Source organism: Ambystoma mexicanum, chromosome 9, assembly GCF_040938575.1.
Source record: "Ambystoma mexicanum isolate Mex_15411 chromosome 9, UKY_AmexF1_1, whole genome shotgun sequence".
NCBI lineage: Eukaryota > Metazoa > Chordata > Amphibia > Caudata > Ambystomatidae > Ambystoma > Ambystoma mexicanum.
In genome coordinates, this window is record NC_090931.1 from 780,238,099 (window position 1) to 780,264,377 (window position 26,279).

Here is a 26,279-nt window from a genome sequence, read left to right on the forward strand (position 1 = left end):
AAGGGGGGGAGGGGATTGCCAGAGAAAAGTGATTACATTGTTTTGTTGAAATCATATTGAGTATTTCTATACTGCATTTCATTCATTCAACCTTGCATCCATTTGAACTCTATAAAGCATTTTGTACCACCTTCTTCTTTTGTTCCTATTTACCAGTGTGCTACCTTATCCATTTCATGTCAACTCATTAGTGATTATAAGAAGTGTGTTAGTGCCAGATTCTCCGTTGTTAATCTTCATCATATCAGATTAAGTGTGCTATTCAATTATCAATTTATTATAAAGCGTGATATAATATATATTGTTTAAATTATCAAATAAACCTTTTAACTTGCAAAACAGAACTACTTCTTGGCTCAGTGGGGTCAGGGGGATTCCAAGAGAGGGGTGTTATATAGGGGTAGTCATCCAGAACGCATGAACTGGACCTAAAGATATATCAATAAGGGTTTTCATTCAGTATTATAGACTAGGCGTTGACTTAGCTGTAGTGTTGAATTGAATCCCCTTACAAAGTGGGGGCTCGAGCCGAGACGTTGGGTTAGATATACCACTTGTGCAGCTTAATACAGTGTGCTAATTGACGGGATACATACATCCAGTCGGATCACCACGCTGCATTACGCTGTGAAGCATTCCTCAAAAGGGACACTCCAAGAAAAGTTCTGTTCTGCAAAAATAAAATACAAACTTCTGTAAGTCAGGACAGAGACCAATCTCTAGAATGACGACCTTAGTAGACATGAAAATGGCCAGAGAGCACTTCTTACACAAACTATTTGTGAGAGGTGAATGGACTCACCAGGACCAAACAGTCTGGTTGCAGGCCATCACGCAACAGGTCACTGAAACAGGGTCAGATATATATAGAGATCAGGGTCCATTACACGTGGCCCTGAGTGAACTATATATGGCTCCTAAGGCCAAAGATGAGCACGACAAGATTGTTAGGATAGCGGCATATTTATATTTATACATGGGAGCCATACAGAATAAATGTGCTGAAGGCCATGATCTGGCAAAAAGGCAACAGATGGCGTTAGAGAAGGCCCAATCTGATCTGGACTCTTCTGAGCAAAGGCTGCACAGAAGCCAGGAGTCAGAAAATGAGACCAGACAGTACATCACTAAAATAAAGGAGGATATGGATGTGCTGCAAAAGGAAAAGTCAGAACAGGATACCAGATTTCTGGCCTTGCAGAAGGAACACCAAGAAGGTTTGGACTCCCTACTGCAAAGCCAGAAAAAGCTGGAGCAACAGCTAGACTTCAATAGGGCATGTGCTGAGCAGGTAGTCACCCTGCAAGGCCACCTAGATAGAGTGAAGGAGGAGAGCAATAAACTGATTCTGAAAGACCTGGATACCCAGGCAGAGTTTGATCAGGAGCGCCAGAAAGCTGGTGCCTTCCAAAGGCAAAGGGACGACCTGGCGGCACAAATGCAGGCTCTTAGTCAGGAAAGAGACGCCTTAGGCCAGGAAGTCTGCCATTTAAAAAGAAAAATGGAAGAAAATCACCTGGCCCACCAGGGGCTGGGTGACCTCCAAAAAGAAAACCAGAACTTGGTAGAGCACACCAGAAGGGTGGAGGATGCTCTAGCAAGAAAGGAGCAGGCCAATAGGGACACAGCTCAGGAGGTAACCCTCCTGCAGCAAAGACTGGCCCAGTTCTTCAGGACCAACCAGGAAGCACAGAGGGAAAATGAGGCCCTCTGTCAACACAATGATAGGCTCCAACAACAGGTAGCGATGCAGGAGAGACTGATAGAGTCGAGTAAGGCCTTAACAGAGGAACTGAAAGCACAAATGCAGGCTCTTGCATTGCAACAGGGAGCAGGGGCGGATAGAGATGAGGTCCGCTGGGAAAGAGAGACTCCTGACCATAACCGCAGGAGCCCTAACCCCAGGGGCCTTCATCTCCCCCAGTCCCTGGACTCTACCACCCCCATGTCCCCTGGCGCACATGAGCACAGGGCCGTAGGGATGGCAGATTACTATCCAGCTAAGAGTATGGGGCTCATAGGCCAGTACCACTCAGGAATGGAGGGGTGGGCATCCGGGTATGGGCACCCAAGTACAGTACAGTTCAATGGGGAACCCCGGGAGAATAGGCCCCTTAAGGGCATCCTGAAAACCTCTGCCCAGTTAGGTCAGTGGAGGGGGTACCCATCAAATCCTGGCAGTAAGGAGGAATCTGAAGACTCCTCTGAACTGCGCAGGACACAGGAGACCAGGTCCCCACATTCTGCCAGCCATTCCCAGGCTCACAGAATCCGGGAAAACCTGGAAGAACAGACGGGAACCTCTGGGAGCAGTGCCTCTGAGTCCGAGGAAGAATGGACAAGGGTTACCCGAACCAAAAAGGCCAATAAGGCAAAAAGGGCCTTGCTTAAGGACCCCTTAAAGCAGATTAAGGCGATCAGGAGCGTCATCACGCCTTCCCATAAGAACGCTAAGTATTCTGTTTGGGAGCACTTAGAGTTGTTTGAACAAATGATGGAGACTTTCCATTTGAAGGACAGCCAAAGCTGTATTCAATATGTAAAGTGGACCTTCTCCCCGGAATACTCCAGTTTCTTTGCGGGGCTGGAGGACCAAAATCATTTAAGATGGTCCACCTATAAGGCGGCCATCCTGAAACATTTTTCTGTTCACAGAAATCCTCAAGAGGCTCGCAAGGCGGCCTACAATTTGCAATGTGGGGAGGATCAGGCCCCACGAGAATTTGTGCAGGAGTTAAAGCGTGCTTTTGCGCAAACCACCAGAAGGGTGCGCACAGATAGTAGAGAGTTTGTCAATACATTTTTCCATGCCTTGCCCAAATATATAATGACCCAGCTCGTGAGAGATTTTCATGAGAAAAGATCTTTAGACTGGGTCATTGAACAGGCTACCCGGATCTATGAGGTGCAGAAGCCCATAGAAAATAAAAGCAATGCCCAGAAAAACCCCAAAGCCAACAGCACCCCTGCTGCTGTCAAGGTGGCAGAGGTAAAGGTCACCCCCGTTTTGGATCTGGAGATGGGGGGGCCTAAAAACCTACCTGCACCTAATAATGCTAGGCCCAGAAGGTCCTCGGGCCAGTCACAGACAGGGAGCCAGGGAGGCAGCCCCACAAATGGGGTCCCTCGCTCTCCTGACTATGTAAGTCCTCGCTACAAAGGTAACAGACCCATACTGGGTTATGTGTGGACTCCTCCAGCCCAAGGGGGGGGATCCAGCCAAGCACCTAACCCAGGGAACTTCCCTCCGAACTTCCCACAGGAGGGCAGAAATTTACCAAACCCTGGGCAGAACTTTTTCCCCAGATATCCTCCCGACTTTCAGCCCCAAAACCATCCATCCTTCTTTCCCCAATTCCCTGAGCCCAGACCACTGAATCCGGGAGAGGGGAGGCCAAGGGTGGAGGGGTACCCAAATCTTCCCAACCCGGGGTATTACCAGAGGAGGGACAGCTACCCTTCCCGGGATCAGCCCAGGGGAGAAAACAGGGCCCCGTATCAGCCTGAGCGGGTTTCCCAGTTAGAGCGCCAGGTTCAAAACATGGCGCGGGATATGGGTCATATACTGAGGGCTCAGCAGAACCCTCAGATGGGCGTGCCGGCGCAGAACGCACCCAACTCTGGACCTGGTGCTCCAGAACAATGACGGGGGCAGCACCCCGATAACTCACCGGTTCCCAGGGAGGAGGCACAAGGGGAAGGGGGGTGTAAAGCCTTGGAGGAAGCTTCCTTCCTTACTTGTAAACAGCCCCTGGAAACCCAGGAACCGGAAACAAAATCTCTTGCCCCTGAAAGTCTGCCTCCTAAGGAGCAGAGGGGGGGTAGGAGAAACAAAAGACCCAAACAGACTCAGTTTGAGGAGGAGGTACAGATCTTCCAATTTGAGGGAGAGGGATCCTCAGAGGATCCTGGGAAAAGGATCTTCGCCTTCAAAGAGGGGGGAACTCCTCCCAAAGAAAAATGGGTCCCCAGGGATGCAAATTCAGACTGGGGAGATGTGGAGACTGAGCTACCGCCGCCCACTATCTCATCCCAGAACCAACAGCAAGAAAATCCCCTGGTTCAAACCCATCCTGGTGACTGCCTCCAAAAAGGGGGGGGCGGCCCAGAACCGGAACCAGGGGAACCCACAATGGCTCTGATCTCCAGTTGCCAACTTTTTCTTTCAGATTCCCAAGGCTCTCCACAGAATTCTGCCCAAAATTCTTCTCTCGCGATGTCCAAAACCAGAAAGTTAGCCCACCAGTTGTCCAAAAATGTACATTACCTGTGCCCCCTTGAGGAGAAGGAGGGAAGATATTATGCCCCGGTACAAGTACAGGGGCAGGGTACAATCTCGGCACTGGTGGACACTGGATCTCAAGCTACCCTTCTGTCCAGAAGGGCCTTTGACGAACTGAATGCAGGAAGGGGAGAGAATTACCAAATTCCTCTCACCTCTCTTCCTGGACAACTACAGAACTTTGACGGGAAGGAAATTCCCGTTGAGGGGACTGCAGACTTGGACATAAAAATTGGGCGACATAAGTTGAAACACCCGGTCATAGTTGTGACCCCGGAGGGCACCCCTTGTTTACTAGGGAATGACCTCCTGAGAAGGTTGTCACCCCTAATAGATTGTGTAAACAAGGTCCTCTGGACCCAGACTAGCCGACCAATAAAATTAAAACAGAGTGTCAACCATGTTAGTTTAAACGGCACCTGCCACATGGTTGAACAAAAATCTGACCAAGTACAATTTCACTTCCAGAACAACCAAATTCCAGACGTGACAGTAATAGCAGTAGGACAACAGACTGGTGATGGGGGGTCCTCTCTATTTCTGAAAATCAACCTTCCTTCCAGTCTAAAGTGGTATTCCACGCTGGAAGGAAACACTCTGAAATTCTATACTAATCCACAATCAGAAACTCCCACTCCTATAGTCCAGAAAGATGTGAAATCAGCTCAGAGCCTGGCTGAGATTCAGCAAATTGGAGAGCAGTTGTTCATCCCTTTTCAGTTAAATGATGGGAAGGACTCTGTTCTCGCTCGAGTGTGTGTGAACAACGGTAAGAGCTTCATCAGCGAAGCCATGTTTCGCCAACTTCCAAAAGATCCAGCCATTCCCACCTTCAAACTGATAGACAAATGGGAAATGGACCTGGAAGCACCCAATTCAAAACATCTCCTGCCAAGCAGGTGTATGCTCAAAATCTCCATTGGCAACAAGAGCATAGTCCATAATTGTTGGGTCGTGCGAGACGTCACTGCCGCCTTTTACTTAGGCAGTGACATTCTCAATCGCTTTGCCATTAGTTTGGACCTAATAAACTTCAAAGCTTGGTCCCGATTAGCGGATAATCCCATGGGCTTTGATGATCCAGAAAAAGCATTTAGGTCAGCTCAATTGCTACCTTATGCAGTTGAAATTCAGATCAAAGAGGAAGTCACCATCCCAGAAAGGACCCGACAATTCTCCCTGGAAGTGAAAGTTAAAAGAGGACAATATTTGCAAAACCCTGATGCTTACATACATCTAAATGCTTCTCTCCAACTGCAAGGGTTAGGGGTAAACCCAACTCCATTAGTCAACATAGAACATGACACCATTCTAATAGAGGTGGATAACAGCGACTTAAAGAGTATTACTCTAGCCGCAGGCACCATTATTGGAATGGCGGTTGATGACCGACATTTCTCCATTGATCTTGTAAATGAACTGTTAGGACCAATCCCCAAGGACTGTGTTGACAGTGACAGTGAGGACAATACAACACCAGACAGGATTTTCACCCGGCATGGGGGGGAACTTCCTGGTGTACACTTCCTGCCCCTATGGTAAGGAAGATGTGACGTGTGACTTCAGGAGGGATGAGGTGATCTTCCAGGTACATGAGGGCTGCCTTTCCCACCTGAAGCCTCCGGTCCAAATCAGCACTCTGACCAGGGACTTCTCCACCCAGCTGGAGGAGGCCACGGAGATAGCCAAACCAGAAGTCTTTCCAGGCTTCAGGCAGATGGTGGAAGAGAGAGTCAACCTAGCTGATGCCTGTGTGACTCTGGAACAGAAGCAAAAGTTGAAACAAGTTTTCTTGGATTTCCAAGATCTCTTTGCGGTAGACTCATATGACTGTGGTCGCACTGACATCCACACAACAACAATCCCCATGGACCCTGGCATGACTCCTGTGTTTGTGAAGCAATATCGCTTGCCTCTCGCATCAATGGAGTCCCTTACTGAAATAATTAAGAACCTTGAGTCCCGGGGAATAATCCGTCCAGTCCACAGCACCTTCAATAATCCGGTGCTGGGAATATTGAAGCCAAACGGCCAGTGGAGACTCTGTGCCGACCTCAGGGAGCTCAACAAACGGGTCCATACTTCTCGATGGCCTCTGCCCTACATTGACCAAGGGCTGGCCCAGATCCAGGGGTCACAGGTATTCACTGCAATAGACCTGACCAATGGATACTGGACTGTGCCTGTCAGTAGGGAGGACCAATACAAGCTGGCTTTTACCTTTGGGGGCCAGCAGTACACATGGACCCGGACTCCCTTCGGATACCTCAACTCCGGCAATGAATTCAACATTTTTCTACACAAGGCCATGCCCGACTTGGGTGCAAGGGGTAACCTGGCTTATGTAGATGATGTCCTCATCAAAAGTTCATCTGTGGAGGAACACATAGCGGAGATCCGTTATGTTCTGACACAGTTGAGGGCCGCCGGAGCAAAACTTTCCTTTCAGAAAGCACAGTGGTGTAGAACCCGTGTTAATTTCTTGGGGCATGAGATTACTCCTCAGGGCCTCTGTCCCCAGGAAAAGAAAGTGGAAGCACTTCAGAAACTGAAAGACCCCACAACTCTGCGGGAACTAAGGAGCCTCCTTGGACTGACTAATTACAGCAGAAAGTTCATTGAGGGCTACGCAGAGATCACCAGACCCCTGATTCATCTCCTGAAGGGGGGGTCAAGTGGGAATGGGGTCCAGAACAAGCCGAGGCCGTAAAACAACTCAAAAGAAGCCTCTCACAAGCGCCTTGCCTAGCTTACCCGGTCAGAAACAAGGAGTTCTTCCTGGAGACAGGGTTCTCTAATACGTGCTTGACGGCAGTATTATATCAAAAGCATGACAAGGTCAATAAAGTAATCTCCTATGCGAGCAAAACTTTATCCTCTGTGGAGGAAAAATTCAACGATTGTGAGAAGGCACTCCTGGCAACGGTGTGGGCATTGAAGAATTACCGCCCGTTTATCCAGGGGGAACACATCATAGTGGAGACTCCACACCAGCCTCTGCAATATCTCCAAAGTGACAGAATCCGGGCCGGAAATGTGAGTAATTCCCGAATTACTTCCTGGATTCTGTCAATGCAAGGCTTTCCTGTGGAGGTCAGATATGGCCAAAACAAGAAGAGTCCCCTCGCGCAAGGTCTGGCTGACTTGCATGATTGTGCCAGAGAAAACTGTCTCGAGGACGAAAGTCTAAAAATAAAGGACAACATGGAGGCATACCTTAATTCCCCACACAAAGTCTTTGAAGAAGACAAGTGTGAGGGAATGCCCACTGTCTATGTGGATGGATGCTCTTACCATGTTGACAACAACGGGGAGAAAGAACTAGTGGCCGGCGTAGGGAATGCATGGGTGAATGAGTCCCCAGAACCCTCCGCCGGATACAAAATTGGTCCCCGAAGTAGTCAGGTGGCAGAATTGATGGCTGTGCATCAAGCCATCCTCACTGCTGTCCAGCATCAACTCCACGAACTGGTCATAATCACAGATTCGGATTATGTACGGAACGGGTTCGTGGAGCACCTGGTTAATTGGAAAACCAGAGGCATGTTATGTGCTAACAACAAACCCTTGAAACATGGGAAGTTGATCCAAAACATTGATGATTTGGTCACCTCGAATGAGATGACCATCTATTGGAAAAAGATCAAGGGTCATTTCAAAGTAGAGGGACCAGACAAAACTGGAAATGACTTAGCTGATCAGCTGGCCAAAACCGGAGCCATCCAAGGGGATCTAATTGAGATTGAGTCCCTGTTGGGGGAAATCCAGGTCACTGCTATCACTAGGTCCCAGACAAATGCTCACAACGACCTTTCAATTGCACAATGGAGTAAGGAGACCCCTGATGCTGATTTGATTACTGCTCAGAAGGGGGATCCAATTATTGGTAAATTTTACCAGCACCTTGAGGACCCTGAGAACTTTCCCCTGACGGATACCGATTACATTGGGAAAGAGGACCTAAGAGTGTTGATGAAATGTCCAAAAATGTTCCGGATCCAAGACGGTTTGTTGGTAAGGAAATCCAAAGCTGGCCACGATCAGTGGGTGGTTCCTACCTCATTCCGAAGCCTGATGTTAAGTCACGCCCATGATGCGGCCACCGCCGGTCATAGGGGGTTTCACACAACACTGGAAATCTTAAGAGAGGTTGCATACTGGCCACACATGGGCCAGGACCTCAACCAATATTTGAAGGGTTGTCTTGTGTGTGCACAATTTCAGCCGACATCCCTCATGCACCGGGCACCTTTACAAAAGAGGGGAATGACACTCCCATGGTCAGATTTACAAATCGACTTTGTAGGCCCTGTGATTCGCTCGGCTAGGGGGAATAAGTACATGTTGACTGTGACATGCTTGTTTACCAAGTGGGTGGAATGTCTCCCAGCCCCAAATTGCAAGGCAGAAACTGCAGCTGCCTTGATGATTAACCACATCTTTTCCCGTTTTGGTCTACCTCAAAGGATTGAGTCAGACAGAGGTAGCCACTTCACCAGTGAAGTAATGACAAAGATGTGGGAGATACTGGGGGTCAAGAGAAAGCTGCATATTGCTTATAGACCAGCTTCTTCTGGGGCAGTAGAGAGATATAACCGGACAATTGTGAGCATATTAAAGAAGTTTGTGGCAGATTCTGGGCCAAGTTGGGATATCCGATTACCTCTGGTCCTAATGGCCATCAGATCTACCCCTTCATCTGCAACCAAAATGTCACCATTTGAGTTGATGACTGGGCGCAAGATGGTGCTTCCTCAGCATTTGCTCTACAGGACCCAAGAGCAGACACTGATAAACGCCTCCACTACTCATGAGTATGTAGAGAATTTAAGGAAACACCTCCAACATGCTTTTGCTTACGCTCAGCGGAATCTAGAAAGATCGGCTGATAGCATGAAGACCCATTATGACCTGAAAACTTCCAGGAAGGAATATCAGGTGGGAGACCGGGTCTATCTATACAACTTCCAAAGGAACCAGGCCAAGCAGCGCAAATTTTTGCCTACATGGAAGGGACCCTTTGAGATCGTCGATAAGATCTCCCCTGTGGCCTACAAGATCCGCATCCCCAAAGGCGGTTCGGCAGAGGGAGAAGACAAGTGGGTCCACATAAACCAGTTGAAGTGTTGCCATCCCAGGCACGCTCTGCAACAACTGGAGGAATCCTCTGGAATCCTAGCGGGTACTGTCTCAGACTAATTCAGTTCCAATCATAAAACGTACCACATCTAGTCTCTAACATACTGTGATTTGTATGAAACTGTCTCTTAGTTATATTGTTTTTTTTTCTCAAAATAAGAATGTAATGTTTCGTTATGATAAAATGCATATGCCGCCCCACTATCTCAACAGTGGTGGAAAGACGTCTATGAGTAGGTATTGCCGCTCTTCCTTTGTCGTCCTAGGAGAAAGAAAACCGGGAGACGGGCCAAGGAGGATGATACGGAGACCGGGAACGAAGATCCAATGGGCCCAGTGGACCGCCCAATATTCCCATCAGGACCGGCGAGGAGAACTGATCGATCAGTACCGGATGGAGGAAAAGATGCTGAACTGTGCCATCTATTGGAAGAAGATGAGGAAACATCCCAGATCTTGCGAGTCCCATCAGTGAAACCGAATGGGCATCGCAAGAGGGGGGCTTGTGGGATGTATTTACCCATGCATCCTAGCCCTACCTCAAAACTGTGCAGTACTGACATGAAAACATCATGATGGCCAGAGCTTCCCAGAAAATGCACAGGGAAATGCAGGAAGAATAGGCTGCCACCCATTTTTGCCGATGTTATGGGCACAGAAGGACACTGCCTAAAACCACCATTGGACTACCCGCACAGTAGTCTGAAACCATTGGGAATGGCAATGCTGATTGCCAAATGCAACCTAGAATTGTGGGGAATTCATTTCTTAAATCCCAAAAATGGGTGCAGTACCAGTACTCACCACTATCCAAAAGCCGGCGTTTTAAAACCACTCTGTTTCTCTGAAGGCAAGCCAAAGTGCCTATTTCAAACATTGCAATATGTGCAAAATATTCACTGAACACCAGCAGACATTTGGTAGAATGGAGTTTTGTGTGCCTACAAAATCTGGGAAATGAAGAGCCCAGAACAATGCTTATAACAAAACTGGCTGAGCTATGGAGTCAGCAGTTTAAGTTGCACTGGATTTAAAGACACTAAAATCGAAAATGTTTAAATTGACTGAGTGACCTACTTTTGAGTCTCACATAGGTTGCAATTGTTTAAATGTCATAGTTTAAACTTAGAATCAGCATCATAGCTGCATATGTAAAAAAATGTCTTGACTTAGACTGGGGAACAAAAAGTGACATTTTATCTGAAACCCGGCTTAAGGAACTGAATTCTGCCTGGCAACTACCCCCATCAGGAGGGAAATTTGAGTCACCACTGTGTTCCCAGGCCAACCTTCCTTTTGCTGCCCACACTAAGGATATGCCATCTATCTGATAATTGAATTATCTGTGCTCTGCAGGAGAGTGAACAAAGCTCCCTTCACCCAGGCAGAGGGTTTATTGAGAGGATCATAAATGGCTTCCTCTTGAACAATGGGCCTTCCTGGACCCAAGCAAAGGGTTTATTACAGACGTCGTAAAAAGTGGCTTCCTCCTGAAGAAGCTGGGAGGGGCACTGCCTGTGAGAGCAAGCTGGCTTGGCAGAACTGGAAAGAACCAGAAATTCAACCTTGTGCTGAGGGTAAACCACACCCCTTTGGAGCCAGAACATAACTTTAAAAAGATGAATAACTCATAGAGCGGACATGTGAAAATTTTATAAATGACACCATAATTCTTGTGATTTTTCTGCCCACATTTTAAGAGGTTTTTCGACCCGGTGGCGTGTTCAGGGGGGGTGTCAGCGGAAAAGTGGATATAACTCTAAATGTATGCATGTTAAAAATCTGAAACTTCATCAGTTAATGTCCCTACTCCCTGCACACATGTATGTAAAGTTGGGTCCATGTCAGAAATTGCAAAATCAGTTAAAAAGTGAAATATGTGCCAGTTCTGAATGCAAGCTCCCAGGAAGAGCAGAGTTTGAACAGGGGATACCTCCTGTAATGCATGATGGGTGCATATGATTTTAAAACAATATGTACCTCTGCAAATATGTATTTGTTTCAAATCTAGATTTGTGTGTAAGTTGACAGGAGGAGTGGACTTTCTGCAGGCTGTAAAATGACATCACTCTGACTCACAGTTCATTCCCCAATCAAATGATAAATGGAAGTTTGACCAATTAGAAGCTGAGAGAGAGGTAGGGTCAGTGATGCTAGAACACACCCACATTCTAAACACATAAAAGCAGACAGACAGGACAGATAGGGACTTTTGAAATCCATCTGCAGCGGGACGCTCTGCCGGAAAAATCCATACTTACCTCCATACAACATCCAGAGATCCAGACTTCAAATTCATCAATCTATCCAGAACTAAGAGACCAGACCAGAGAGAAAGCAGTGCTGTACTAAGAGACCAGACCAAAGAGAAAGCAGTGCTGTACCCAGAGAGACCCAGACCAGCAGAGAGAGTGACCAGAGCCCAGTCTAAAACCCTGACCAGATCCGTGATGAGGCCCATTTAATTCAAGAATATAGTGTGAGTACCCAGCAGAACTGTGTAGAACCAATCTCTTAGTTTAAATTCATCTAATTTAATCTATTTAACCTAAGTAGAACTGCCTCCTAGCTGTCACCTGTCATTTCTAGTTGCAAGCTGCACTTGTCATTTTGAGCTTTTGAAATTTGCAAACCCAAAAACGACCTTTATTAAATCGCTCATATCTCCGCGACCGTTTGGGCTAGAGACTTGCAGTAACTTTCCTCTGATAGCTTAGAATCGTAGCTTTGAATCGCACCAAGAACCGCATTCCTACCCCTTATAGTTTTACCGCAATCGCGGAACACGCATCCGCGAATTTTACCGCGATTTGCAATTTCTTCACATGTAAAAACTGCTGCTGTTTGCTTTCCATTTGCCAGAAATTCGTTTAACCTGCTAACTATCCCTGCATCATTGCTAGTGTGAGCCTGGACTAATATTAACTAGATACCACTCACCCTGAACCTCTGAAAGGGAATTAAAAAGCATTTCCAGCATATTTCTCATCCATTGCTAGCACATATCAAAGCATTTGGGCCTGTGTTTTCAAAACTCCTATCTGTTTTCTGTAAGCTTGCTGGGATTGAACTGAATCACATTTGATTGCATTTCTGAGAACTGTGTGCTTCCTTCCATTTCCTTGCCTTGCATCAAGGGGGGGAGGGGATTGCCAGAGAAAAGTGATTACATTGTTTTGTTGAAATCATATTGAGTATTTCTATACTGCATTTCATTCATTCAACCTTGCATCCATTTGAACTCTATAAAGCATTTTGTACCACCTTCTTCTTTTGTTCCTATTTACCAGTGTGCTACCTTATCCATTTCATGTCAACTCATTAGTGATTATAAGAAGTGTGTTAGTGCCAGATTCTCTGTTGTTAATCTTCATCATATCAGATTAAGTGTGCTATTCAATTATCAATTTATTATAAAGCGTGATATAATATATATTGTTTAAATTATCAAATAAACCTTTTAACTTGCAAAACAGAACTACTTCTTGGCTCAGTGGGGTCAGGGGGATTCCAAGAGAGGGGTGTTATATAGGGGTAGTCATCCAGAACGCATGAACTGGACCTAAAGATATATCAATAAGGGTTTTCATTCAGTATTATAGACTAGGCGTTGACTTAGCTGTAGTGTTGAATTGAATCCCCTTACAGTCCGCGCCTGGGTCAATTCTGGACATCACATTAAACAGGCGGCGGATGTTCAGCGCTGTGGATCGACCCGGGATGAAACCACATTGGTCCTCGTGTATCATGTGGGACATGAAAGGGAGAAACCTGTTAGCAATTATCTTAGCAAAGATTTTCGTGTCGGTGTTAATAAGAGATAGGGGCCTGTAAGACCCACATTCGTCTGGGGGCTTTCCAGGTTTGGGGAGGACAGTTATTAAGGCTTCTCTAAGGGAGGGGGGGAGGCAGTTCAAACGAAGTGATTCGGTCCAGACCCCGTGTAGCACAGGCGCTGGTATAGCCACATGCTCCTGGTAGAACTCGGAAGTGAGCCCATCCGGGCCAGGCGCCTTGTTTTTGGGGAGGCCCGATATCACCTGAACTATCTCCTCCAGGGTGAATGGGGCATCTAATATTTCCCGGGTGTCTCGGGAGATAAGGGTCATAGGGATGCTCTCAAGGAGGTCGTCTAGGTCTTGGGCAGAGTGTTCTGGTTGGGGGCCATACAGCTTGGCGTAGAAGCTAGCGAAAGTGTCCAGTATGGATTGGTCTGACCAGTGCCTCACTCCACTGGCATCTATGATATTGTCAATGCGGGTCCCACCAGTCTCAGCACGCACTAGCCTGGCCAGGGTTCTGCCCGGCCTGTCTCCTTCCCCATATCTACGGGCCGCCGCAGGGCATGTAAAGTATTGTACCTCCCTCATAGCGTGTGACTCAAACTTTTCCAGCTCTGATCTGATTGCAGCTAGGGTCATTTGGGACTGCGTGGTCAGGTAGTCCTGTTCGAGTGTTTTGAGCTTGGTCTCCGAGTTGGTTAAAGCCCGCCTTATAGTCTTCAGGGCCCCAGCTTCTCTAGAGATGCACATCCCCCTGATGTAGACCTTGAACACCTCCCATCGAGTCCCCAAGGGTGTATCAGTTGTATTGTTCTTTTCAAAGAATGTAGTTATATCGGATAGGAGCTCGGCTTTAAAGACAATGTCTGATAGGGCGGTGGATTTGAAGCGCCAGTGGGGTCTCGGCGGCACTGCGTCACCGAGTTGAATCTGTAGGAGTACAGGGGAATGATCGGATAGCGTACGAGCAAGTATCGTGACATCGGAGACCTTCCCCACCAGTCTGCCAGAGAGTAGAAATAGATCTATTCTCGAGGAACTGTCATGCACAGTGGAATAGAAAGTGTAGTCTCTGTCGTGGGGGTGGAGCGTCCTCCATACATCATGTAAATTGAGAGAATCCATATGTGAGAGGAGACGTTTGGTCGATCGTGGTGTGGGTCTGCGACTGGTCGTCGTCCTATCTAGTAAACTGTCCAGTGTTAGGTTCATGTCTCCTCCCCATATTATGGGGACGTCAATGTATCTCATGAGTATGGCCATCACTCCATCAAAGAACTCGGGGGAGTCAATGTTGGGCGCGTATACGTTGACCAGTAGGCATTGTTCGTGAGCCAAAGTGCAATGCAGGATCACATATCTGCCTTCTGCGTCAATGTGTGATGAGTGGAGGGTAAAATGGACAGATTTGTGGATGAGAGTCAGGACCCCTCTGGCTTGGGTGGAGTATTGGGTGAAATATCTATTAAGACCCCACTTTTGTGCAATGTTCGACGATAGGTGTTTAAGGGCATGTGTCTCTTGCAGTAGGAGAACCTTGGCCCCGTGTCTTTGTGCGTAGGCCGCAATCCTGCGAGATTTCGTGAAATTTGTCAGGCCACGTACATTCCATGACATCATTTTAATCGCCATGTAGGCAGCCTACGGGACATCCCAGGTAAAGGTGCAGCCCTCGGTAACCGCCATGAGTGCTGCCATGTTGCACCGTTGCCATCGTGTGTAACCCGTCTGAACCCCTGCGCCATTTTGAATGTAACCTACCCCAACTTTCCAACCCCCCGCCCTCACCGCCCTGTCCCAACTAGCAGTGTGTAAGTACCCACCCCTGAAATGAACCACTGGATGCCAACCCCAACTTGGCAATGCATGAACTAAAGCCCAACAGGGGCGTAGACACAAACTTTTCGATTCTACAGGAATTGCAGCTGCAGTGGGGGCTACCGCTGCCGTTCCGCCCACCAGTTTGGATACGAATCTTGAATAAACCACATAATCGTAGGTTCGGCTAACATACATAAGGTTACAGAGCAAGGATGCATTTATTAACGGGTATCAAGACTAGCTCATAGAGGGAGGACAGCGGCCAGTTCTAGTTGTTGTCCATCGGGACCTCAGGCGGCTCCGTCAGTGGAATCTGTGCCTCTATGAACTTTACAGCCTGGTCCGGGACCGTGAAGAAGTAGAGCTTGTTACGATGTGTGAATTTAAGGCATGCGGGGAAAGCATAGCATATTCAATCTTCCTATCGTGTAGCATTTTCTTCACCCCAATGAATCTGCGTCTCTCCGTTTGCACTCCCACTGAAAAGTCGGGGAAGATCCTAATTACTTGCGAGTCCAACCTTAATTCCCCCTTCTCCCTGGCCAGTCGGTGTATATGATCCCTGTCCTTGTAGCTGAGCAGTTTTGCTATGATAGGTCTGGGGAAGTCCCCTGGCCGTGGTCGAGGTGCCAAGGAGCGGTGAGCTCTTTCGATCGTGAAGAATGGCGAGAGTTCAGGGTCATCCAGGAGATCTCTGATGAGTTTTTCCACCGCTAGTTCCATTTGCCCTTTGAGTGCAGTTTCGGGGACCCCGATTATGCGAATGTTATTTCTCCGCGACCTCGATTCGAGGTCATCGCATTTAGACTTGACCTGTTTCATGTCTCGGACGAGCTCTGTCACTGTGTTTTGCAGAACATGCACGTTGTCTTCAGTGGTACCTGTCCTCTGCTCCACTTCGGTAATCCTGGCCCCGTGCTGGTCAAGCTTAGCCCTTAATGACGCTACATTCGCATTAATATCATCCAGTTTTTCATGGAATGCCGCAAAGTTTTTAGCCATGGATTCCATCATAGTGGCCAAGTCCGGTTGAGGGGGGTCTGGCAGGAGGTCGCCTTCCTCTTGGATTGTCGCGGATGATGCCTGGTCTCCCCTGGGTGTCGCCCTGGCGAACTTGTCCATAGCCCCGGCCTTGTTAGTGGCCCGCGATCTGTTAGACATTCTTCTGGGGAAGAGTCAGGGCTAATACAGCGTTATAGGTGGTGGAGAGGGCCCGGGTCGTACCGTACTGTGCTGGATCGCACTGTGGTCCCGTCGCGGCCACAGGCGATGCTGGCGGAGAAAGCCGCTAGGAGTATGCCTGTGCCCGCAGGTGGAGTGTCACTACAGGGTCCAACGGACGAAATTGTTCAAGGCCGCGTGCGTTTAGATAGTGGGGATGATTTCCCCCTTCTGCCGCCTCCTGGAACCAGCAGCTCCGAGTGGGAGATTCCCAGCGCATGCGTATGTGGAGTCCATTCAGCCAGGGCCCCTACTAGTGATAGGATGACAATTCCCAGTGGGATGAGCGCGGGGGGCCCCACGCACCGTGGGTGTAGAGAGTTGGGGGAGAGTGGAGCAGGCTTATGTTTAGGCAGTCTCCCCCGGGCTGTATTCCAACACTGTGGGCACAATACCAGTAGCGGGGTGGATGGGGGACCTTCGGTGGTGCATATAACAGCCACGAACACCCACCTTATAGCCTTCAGGGTGGCTGGACCCGTACGTTCCTCGGCGCAGGACTGAGGCCAACAAGGCGCGGGAGCTGCGGCCAACCAGGCGCGGGAGCTGCGGCCAACCAAGGGCCAATGTCGGGATCTCCACCGCCGAAGCTATTTGACAGTCTAGTGTCCCCAAGTCCGGCACAGGTGCGCCACAGGGGGGGGGAAGCGTCGGTTGCTCCTCCGTGGGTCGATGGGGCCAGTTCCGTTTATTACTGCAGGCCGCGTGGGTGATGGGCGAAGCAGGAACGCTCACACGGTGTCCCCGTGTTCTCGGGCCCCCGAGCGTATGTCCCGCCGCCCCTCCGTTCAGTCCAGGCGGTCCGGGATCTCTCAGTCCGGGGGGGGCCGCCCTCGCACGCCAGTGGACGCCGGGGCTCCAGTCCAGTCCACGGCCGCAGGATCGGCCCGGCAGCCGGCGAAGCCGCCGCACCGAGCGGGCGAGCCACACACACCCGACCAGGGCTGCGGGTGTCTCAAGGCCCCGCCTCGCCCGGCACACGCGGGGGAGAGGATCCAGCCAAAGCCAGGGGGCCGCGGGTAATCAACAGATGACGGTGCCCAGAGATGAAGCGCGGCAGCGTCCCGGCAGCCGACGCTGCAGTGGGCAAGAGCGGCCACGCAAGGAGGCCGGATGCCGCCGCAGGCCCAGGCGCCCGATACTCAGGATGCCAGCTCCGATTCCACCCCGGATTTCGGGCACGAGGAGAGGAAAGCAACAGCAGCAGGATCGTAGCCGTGGTAGTAGGGGATGATTAGGATTAGCGCCGATATAAAGCAGATTCTGGTGGGCAGGAACGGAGCTCGGCGGCTAAGCAGCCATATTGCTTGGCTGCTCAACAGCGCCCCCGGAGACAAGGAGCTTCTGAGGGAAGATGAGGAAAGGAAGAGTGCCTTTAAGGAGGTGCAGTAAGAAGTTAGACTTTTTGGAGACATCAGAGATGTGTGCGGAGAAGGAAAGTGTGGAGTCAAAGATGACCCCAAAGTTCTTAGCTCCGCTGGTAGGGGCAGGAGGAGGGCCAAGGGAGGCAAATAAGACTCTGGTAGGCAATTTAAGGTCTGGGCTTGTGTTATATCTTTATTTACAGGTTGCCCAGGTGGGGGGATCCTCATACAGAACTGTGCCTAGTGGTAGGGGCATATATGGTTGATATCTTTTGCTGTATTGATTCGTGTGTTGTTTGAACTGAGTACAGTTGATGTATTTTAATGGAATCAGATTAATCGTGGTACCACCTAGAAAATGTATATATTTACCATTTTAGAATCGTTGGAATTGTTGGAGCACAAAGTGTGTTATTGTGATTGTATATCTAATTTGAACATTATTTATATAAAGAATGTGTGGACATTCCTTTGTGGGTGCTTGGGGACTACACTGTACTTAAGAACCAGCCTGCATCACCTCCTGAGAGCTTAAGCCTTGATTGCTCGACCACAATACCAAATGTAGAATCTTGGCTGGGGTACTCTGTGCCTCTACTCTGCCATATAGAGAGCAGGAGTACAGATACCCCCTTCCAGCCTTTACAGGGACTATGTGGCATACCACTGTCTCAGAGTAACCACGCTAAATAAATTAAACTGCCACAAATGGTTCTTTGTGCAGGATACCCCCTGTGCTAATGCGGGCCTATGTAGCATACCACAGTCTCAGTGTAACCACGCCAGATAAATTAAACGACCATAAATGGTTCTTTGTGCCAGATATATATCTATATCAGAGTTGCATGGCAATCTATCTGGGAGCATTTTCCTGTTGCACGATATGGCATTATTGGCACGGCCAATTCGAATGTTTCTTTTATTTCTACAGCAATTCCTAGAGTCAGTGCAGACCTTTGAACGATGCTAGAGAGAGATGAAGGTAAATTAATCCAATGGGTAGAAGGGGCTGGGGGAGGGCCGATGAAGAGGGAGGAGTCATGAGAACTGTGGGTGGAGTCTAGACTAACACACGTGAAATATGTATCACTGAATCAAACCCAACATTCATTTTACCCAAATCATAAAACTGTATGGGTCATGAGAAACAAAATAATACACATTAGCTTACCTTATACTCAGATGCCAGTCAAGGATTCTGGAGAAAATTGTGTACATTGAGTTGTCGTTAAATTCATTAATTGTGACGGTATTAAAATGTCGCAAGAATCGAGCTGTCACTGGGTTTCTGCCACCACCTAGCGATACAATATATACATTAATTGAAGAAAAAAAATGATTCTTACAACTACGTTTAGTTATATTATATATCAGAACAATTACTGAACGGACACACCACATATGAATGAGATTTCCACTACACACCACGGAAGCATTCCGCATTTCACTGTTTAGGCTGAAAGTAAACCCTTTGCCTCCAGTGACTTCTGAGTTTATCAAGGGTTGCAGTTTGCTTTCACATTAACAGACAAGCATAGTTCTTCTTAGGAATGTGGAGGCGGAGAGGTTAAAGAACGGATGCATTGCCATTTTTACCGTAATGCTATTTTCCATTTTTTTTGGTATTGCGAAAGCCCTCCAGGACTACCACCTCCGATGCCCGACTGGTCATTTGGCGTAAATACCGCCACAATGAGAGGGGGTAATGGTAACCGAGTTTAGCCAATTTACTGGGGGCAAATCCACCAGACTCGCAATGAGGCCCATATAGTTCGTGTGCATGTACACAAGCCTTATTTGGCTGTAGGGCTACTTGCCTGGATGGATTGGTACCTACCTTAGTACAATACCATCATGAACATGCATTGAAAAAGACACCCACACGTGTGCGCACACACATTCGTGCACACAATCAGAGCACATATAGACACCCAGGCAAATGCAGACAGGCAGAGCCACCATGCAAAGCCACCCATGCTCAAAATGACAACACAAAGATAGACTTGCATGCATGCAGAACTGTCATCAAACACAATAGGTATTCCAACAATGGGTATTCTAGTTACCAACACCTTCTGTCAGGTAGCATAGTTACGGCCCCCGCCTCATTATGCCCTCTGCGCAGTCGTATTCGGTAACAGGCAGTAAAGGCAGGGCCCAACTAGATAGTTTAGACAGGCCTATCCCCCAACATGCATTAGGAGAGGAGGCGAACACTCAGTACTAACATGTATTTATTGGCTGTTTGCGACAGACATATTATCCTCGTTGGAAACAAGGTCACAACTCATGGGACCCCTCCTACGTGTAATTGCAAAACTGCAAAAACAGACGTTTGCAATCTGCAGCCTTGGTGGAGGTGAACATGGTATAGCGCGAGAGTCCACCAAGTGTCGAACATGACAGTGCATGTTGTTGGGGCCTGAGAGATGACTCATTCTTCTTGGGGCCTTCATTAAGGAATGATGTACTTGTAGCAGCATCCACATGTGTTTGCATAGCTGCATTGCACTGCTGAGATGACCATCATTGAGCCTGACCATTACGTGGCCGCTGTGCGCACCATGGGTTCCTTTAATATCAACTAGCAATGAAACAAAGACATGGCATGCCTTATTCATTTATTTATTTATTTATTTATATACCGGAGGAACAATGCTCTTTTGATCACAGAAGAACGTACAATAGATAAGAAATCAGATTTGCTGGGGAGCAGTGAGCTTCTTACAATGGGGTGAGTTTGAGAGACATCCTGACCAGGTTGTGGAGGGACGCAGATGAAACAGTCATCAGGGACCATGTATAAATGGACATGTATAGATTAAGGATAACCAACATTGGCTATTTTTTCAAGTGCAGGTAGGCTGTGTGGACAACCCAGTTTACTGCGCTGGCAGAAAATGCAGACTTTTCTTGAACCCCCTTTTCACAGCATATATATGCGGGGGAGACCCCTGCATCCCTCCATACTCACCCAACATTAAATATTTATTGTACCCCATCCCCCACATATATATGCTGGGGTTTCTCATTCGTCATTTTCGGCCGGCACAGTAAACTGGGCGCAGTAATTGTATGATCCTGTGCTATAGTGGAGGCAGAGGAAGTGAGGGACTGAGGCAAGTTAGAGGTGAGGGAAACATGTTAGCTAGCAGGCAGATGAGAGGTGGGTTAAGAGGGTAACTCAGGAGGTGAGGAGGTAGGTTTTTAGTTTGGGTTTGAACAAATCCTTGTGGACTGTTTCTAGGATGTCCGGGGGAAGAATGGTGTATTATCGTAAGGGTGTAACATCATAACTCGGGATCCACAATGCTTTCATTCCACCACAAGCACTAATCCCAAAGCTAATAAAATAACATCCTAATGCTTTAAATCAATCTCTGCGTGGATCGCCAGTGCTGTGGGACAATGCTAAAGCTCTCTGCAGCCAGACCTGAGGAAATCGGTAGGAATAGTGCTCCATTATAATTAAGTGTCATCAAATTAGTGGCAAAACATTGGCTAATAAATTCTAGAGTTTCAGCTGTAGGATTGTATGATGATGAAGATTACCCCTGTTAGCTGCACAGGGAGTATTAATTCTATTAAAGACTAAGGAGGAGAGCATTATGCTTCATCTTCATTTATTTCTACTCTTCAGCTGTTCAACAAAACTCATATAAAACTTTGAAAAGTGAACAACAAAAGTTTTCCTCTTTTCAAAACTACAACATATACAATAGGAGATTTTAGGGTGGTGCCTATGTAGTGTACTCGCTAACATAATGCAATATCATTTTAGACAGGACAATACTCAGGTGGGAATTTAATGCTCGCCTCCTTAGTCTTTAATAGAATTAATACTCCCTGCGCAGCTAGCAAGGGTAATCTTCATTCTATGACAAGACTGGAGGTGAGCATTATGCTTGTTCAAAGCTTCCCCAGCACCGTTCCAGCTAGACTCTCAGCTGGTTTAAAATAAAACTCTTGAAATGTACTATCACTTGACCAGTCTGCTGCTAGCATGATTTCACTTAATGGTACACCAGCTCTCACTGCTGTTGAAGCCATCGCTCCTCTCACTGAATGAGCTCCATGCATGCCCACATTCACACCTGCTGCTTGCATAATCTCTTTGACCCATCTTGCGATGGTAGCTGACGTAACTGCATGATGGGGCTTCCTGCGCGCTATTAGAAGCTGAGTAGTACTTACTGCCCTATTCTCCGCCGTCCTATTCTCGTATTCTTTAATGCATCGTGCTACGCACCATTTTGCTCGGAAAATATGGGTAATGGACTGTAGTAGTCCCTGTCTTGGTCCTCCTGACTATAGAGAAAGTCACTCCTTCTGGTCCAAAGGACCGCCTGTTAATCTCTAGGGCTCTAACGTCTGATAATCCTTTGCAGGAGATTAGACATAATAACATAGCTATCTTACCTGATAACTGTTTAAGAGAAAGGTACTTATCTGATGGCCAATCTGAGAACAAGTGTAATACTGTAGACACGTCCCACGTTGTACTATACCTGGGCTATGGAGGAACTCTGAATCTCACACCTCTGATGAGCCTCACTACTGCAGGATGTTCTCCTGCAGGGACGCCTTCTATTGGCAGGTGCCCTACCGATATTGCCGATCTGTACACTCCTATTGTACGGAAAGCTCTCTCGTTCTGTAATACGTTTGCTAGGAAATTCAGTATTTCCACTACAGGTGCTGAAACGGGATGAACACTTCTGTTCTTGCACCAGCTTGTCCATTTTGCCCAAGCTGTGTCATAGCTCCTCCTAGTGGATGGAGCCCAGGATTCAACAAGGAGCTGTGCAGCATGCGCCGAAATTCCTGGCAGTGCCCAATGTTTCCTGATATCCTGCACGCGGCTAGCGGGAGTGTCCCTCTCTCTCTCAGAGGATGATATGACCCAGCTGGGTCCGTGAGCAGGGAAGGACTCTGGGTATGTCCGTTACTAGTTCCATTAGCGTTGGAAACCACACTTGTGACTTCCACAAAGCAACTACTAATACCAGCTCCGCTTTCTCCCTCCGACATTTCGCTAGAACTCTGCTCAACATCACGAAGGGGGGAAAAGCGTAGTGCGGGCCTCTTGTCCACTCTTGCAGGAAAGCATCGGTCCCTCGCGTTCCCGCATCCAACCTCCAGCTGTAGTAGAGGCCTATCTGTGCATTGAGCCGGGAAGCGAAAAGGTCCATTTGTAATGGTCCCCATCTCGTGTTCAGCCTCTGAAACGCTGCTGGATCCAGTCTCCAATCGCTGGAGTCTGTCAGGTACCGAGAGTTCCAATCTGCTACTACATTCAGTGTGCCTGGCAGGTACTCTGCTGTCACTGATGTCTCTGATCGTAGGCAGAAGTGCCACAAATCTTTCGCTAGTTCTGCTAGCATCTTGGACCTCGTACCGCCTAAGTGGTTGATGTATCACACTGCTGATATGTTGTCCATCTTCACCAGAACACAAGATTTTAATCTTCCTCTTGTGAAAGCCTTGATCGCGAACAATCGTGCTAGGAGCTCCAGACAGTTGATGTGAAGGTGAAGCTCCTCTTCACTCCACTTGCCCCCGGTCTGTAGAATCCCACAACTGGCTCCCCAGCCTTTCCGGCTGGCGTCTGATTCTATTATCAGATCTGGCTTGTCTCCGAATATGGCTCGCCCATTCCAAGCATCCATATTCTTTAGCCACCACTCTAGTTCTGTAATGGAGTCTTGATCTAGGGGTACCTGCTGATGGTACTTTGGAAATATGGTTTGAATAGATGCTGCTAATAACCCTACTATTCTCGCCAATGTTCTGGGAGATACTTGCTGTTTTTCTAAGCATACTCTGATCTCTCTCTTGACGTCCTTTATCTTCCGAGCTGGAAGCTCTAATGTCGCCTTCTTGGTATCCAGAACAAATCCTAGGAAGTCTAATCTCCATGCTGGCGTGGTATCTTACTTCTCTGTATTCACTAGGAATCCTAGTGAGCCCAGAAGTTCTTGCACCCATCTCATCTCGTTTGGTAAACTAATACCTCCCGATCTTCTGCTAGGAGTAAGAGATCGTCCAGGTAAATGATCAGCCTGACCCCCTTCTCCCTGATTGCTGCTGCCACTGGCTTCATCAGCTTCGTGAATGCCCATGGTGCTGAGGCAAGTCCGAAGGGCATTGTCTTGAATTGCCAGAATTTTCTTTGCCTACGAAAAGCTAGAAATGGTCTGTACTCCTTGAGTACCGGAACTGTAATCTAAGCGTCCTTCAGATATAAACGCGTCAGCCAGTCTCCTTCCCTTAGGGAGTCTCTGAGCTGGTGGATACCCTCCATCTTGAAGTGCCGATATATGATCCAACTGTTCAGCTCTTTGAGATTTATAACTGGGCGTACCTTGTCTTTCCTGTGCACCAGGAACATATTGCTGACAAACCTCGGGGTCGTCTCGCATTTCTCTATCGCCTGCTTGCGGGCTAGCTGCGCTATCTCGCTGTCTAGGCATGCTTGTTCCGCTTGCGCTAATCTCTGACTCTGCGGTCTGCTCAACTGGACCGGGGCCTCTATGAAATCTAGCTGTAGGCCTCTGACAGTCTGCAATATCCAGGAATCGCTTGAAAGCTTGCGCCAATTCTCTAAAAACATGCGCGTCCTCCCCCCTACAGGAGGATACTGAATCGCTCTCACCTGGTGTAAATCCTTGACCTCGTCCTGATCCTCTGGGCCTGCGGCCCCGCGGGAATCTCCCTCTGGACAGGAAGAATGTGTCTTGACTCCTGTTCTCCCAGTATTGCGCTCTGGGGTTCTGGGGTCTTCTCCTTCCTTGGTTGCGACCGGCTGCACGACCCCTGAAGCGGCCGGTCCCTCCAAAAACTCTACTTGGGAATATCGATGCTTGTGCCTTTTCCAGTGAAGCGTATGTTCCGACAAACTGGCACATCTCCTTGTCAAAGGTCTCTCCAAACAGGAGGCTCTGGGCTCCTTCTCCTGCTTCATACGATGACCGATCACTAAGCTTCGAATCTATCTTGAGTAATAGACCTTTTATCCTTTTTGACGCAATGGCACAATTCGCATTCCCGAGAAGACAGACTGCCCTCTGAGCCCACCCAGCGAGAGCTTCAGGGTCGACTTCTTCTCCTGTGTCCTTTGCCCTTTCTGCGAGGTCCATAATCTTGGCGAGAGGTCCTGCTAAATCCAGCACCTTTTCCTGGCAGCTTCTCCAGGACCTATCAATACCATTGCGGGGGTCTTTGCTCGTTTTTGACACAAAGGTCAGCATCTTTGGATCGAGCTCGGGGGCTTCCGCTACTTTTCCTGGGTGGTCTGGTCACGGGCGCTCCGCTCGTAGGCGCTGTTTCACCTCCTTGTCTAGTGGTTTGCGCAGTCTTGCTGTTATATACTGCGCTACTCGGGGGGATGGTTGCCACTCGGTGGACCTCGGATTCTGGATGCTGTCTGGGTCAAACATGTCATCTTGAGCTTCCAGGAGATGCTTCTCCTTCCGCGCTCTCTTACCCCCACTAGGTCTCGCCCAGTCATCTTCCTCGGCCTCCTCTTCTCCCTGCGAGACCTGATCCTCTATCTGCTCCTCTTCCGAGCCTGGGTCTTCTCTTGTGTTGTCTTCCCCTGGACATGGGGTTATGAGGTCCGGCACCGCCTGACGTTGCAGATAAGCCTCTTTCAGCTTTGCAAAAGCATCAGGCACCTCTGAGGCCTTTTCTGCTGCCCCTTCCAAAGAGCCCCGGGGGTCGTCAGAGGCTTTCCTCTTGAGGGCTGTCTTACTCCTCCTTATGTCCCTCTTTCAAGGGTTCTGTGGGCGTGCGTTTAAAGTCTTTGGTGCTACTACTAGGCTGCGAAAGCATAGCTTCCAATGTCTCCAGCCTCTCCTGCAGGGGTCTACCCCCTTCTGCCACTGCATCAATAAGGGAGATTCCCAGCACTTGTTTAAAACTGGCAGCGAGGTCCTGCGACTGCTCCTCCTCGCTCCACACAAACTCTGACATCTTTCTGCTGTACTGTGTGTCTAAAAATACCTGAATCAGGTGTCTTAGCACGCCCACTGCTCCTCTGAGATGGTTGTTTATGAAGATCTTTTTTTTTTGTGGCTGCACCAACTTTTATGACTCTTGCCTTCTGGCTGCTGCGAGGGGCCTCGCTTCTTGCGCGCTAATCCTTAGCTAACTAGCAGCATGGGTACTAAGGGACTCCCCTGTGGCTTGGTGCTCACAATATTGTGTCGTGGCTGTTGCTTCCTCAGTTGTCTGAGCCTAGCTGATGCCCCACTTGCGCGAGCGATCGTTAAATCGCTTAATCCTTTGATAAAGCTCTCTTTACAATTCGCTCGGATGAGCGTTCGGTGTGTTGCCTCCGCGTTTAATGTCAGCGTCGCTTAATAGTGACCTCCACTCTGATGTGCGCGACTCGTCGCGCTTAGCTCCTCCCACCCGCGGGCGGGGGCTAAGGTAATGGAGCGCTGCTCGCTGCTCCTGCTAGCGCGGCCCCGCCTACCCGAGGTTGGGGGCTACCGCGCTGCTGTGAGGCGCGCTTCTGCGCTCGCGATCACCCGCTCCTGCTACCTGAGGGTGGGGGTTGGGCCTCGCGAGTGGCGCTCCTGCTGCGTAGTCCGCAAGGCTGGCTGTACCCCTGAGGTGCTGAACATGCGACATGGGGCCGCCAGCCTCGCGGGCAAAGTCCTGTAA

The 26,279-nt window shown here is 48.6% G+C and overlaps 1 protein-coding gene across 2 annotated transcripts in view; it reads right to left on the minus strand.

Moving 5' to 3' along the window:
* Positions 1 to 26,279, minus strand: part of DNAH7 (dynein axonemal heavy chain 7) — a 1,167,586-nt gene that overhangs the window by 463,298 nt on the left and 678,009 nt on the right. For both annotated transcript variants that reach the window (XM_069615701.1, XM_069615700.1), the window contains one exon: positions 18,781 to 18,907. In XM_069615701.1, the coding sequence (XP_069471802.1) occupies positions 18,781 to 18,907 (127 nt within the window). The remainder of the gene's footprint in view (positions 1 to 18,780; positions 18,908 to 26,279) is intronic.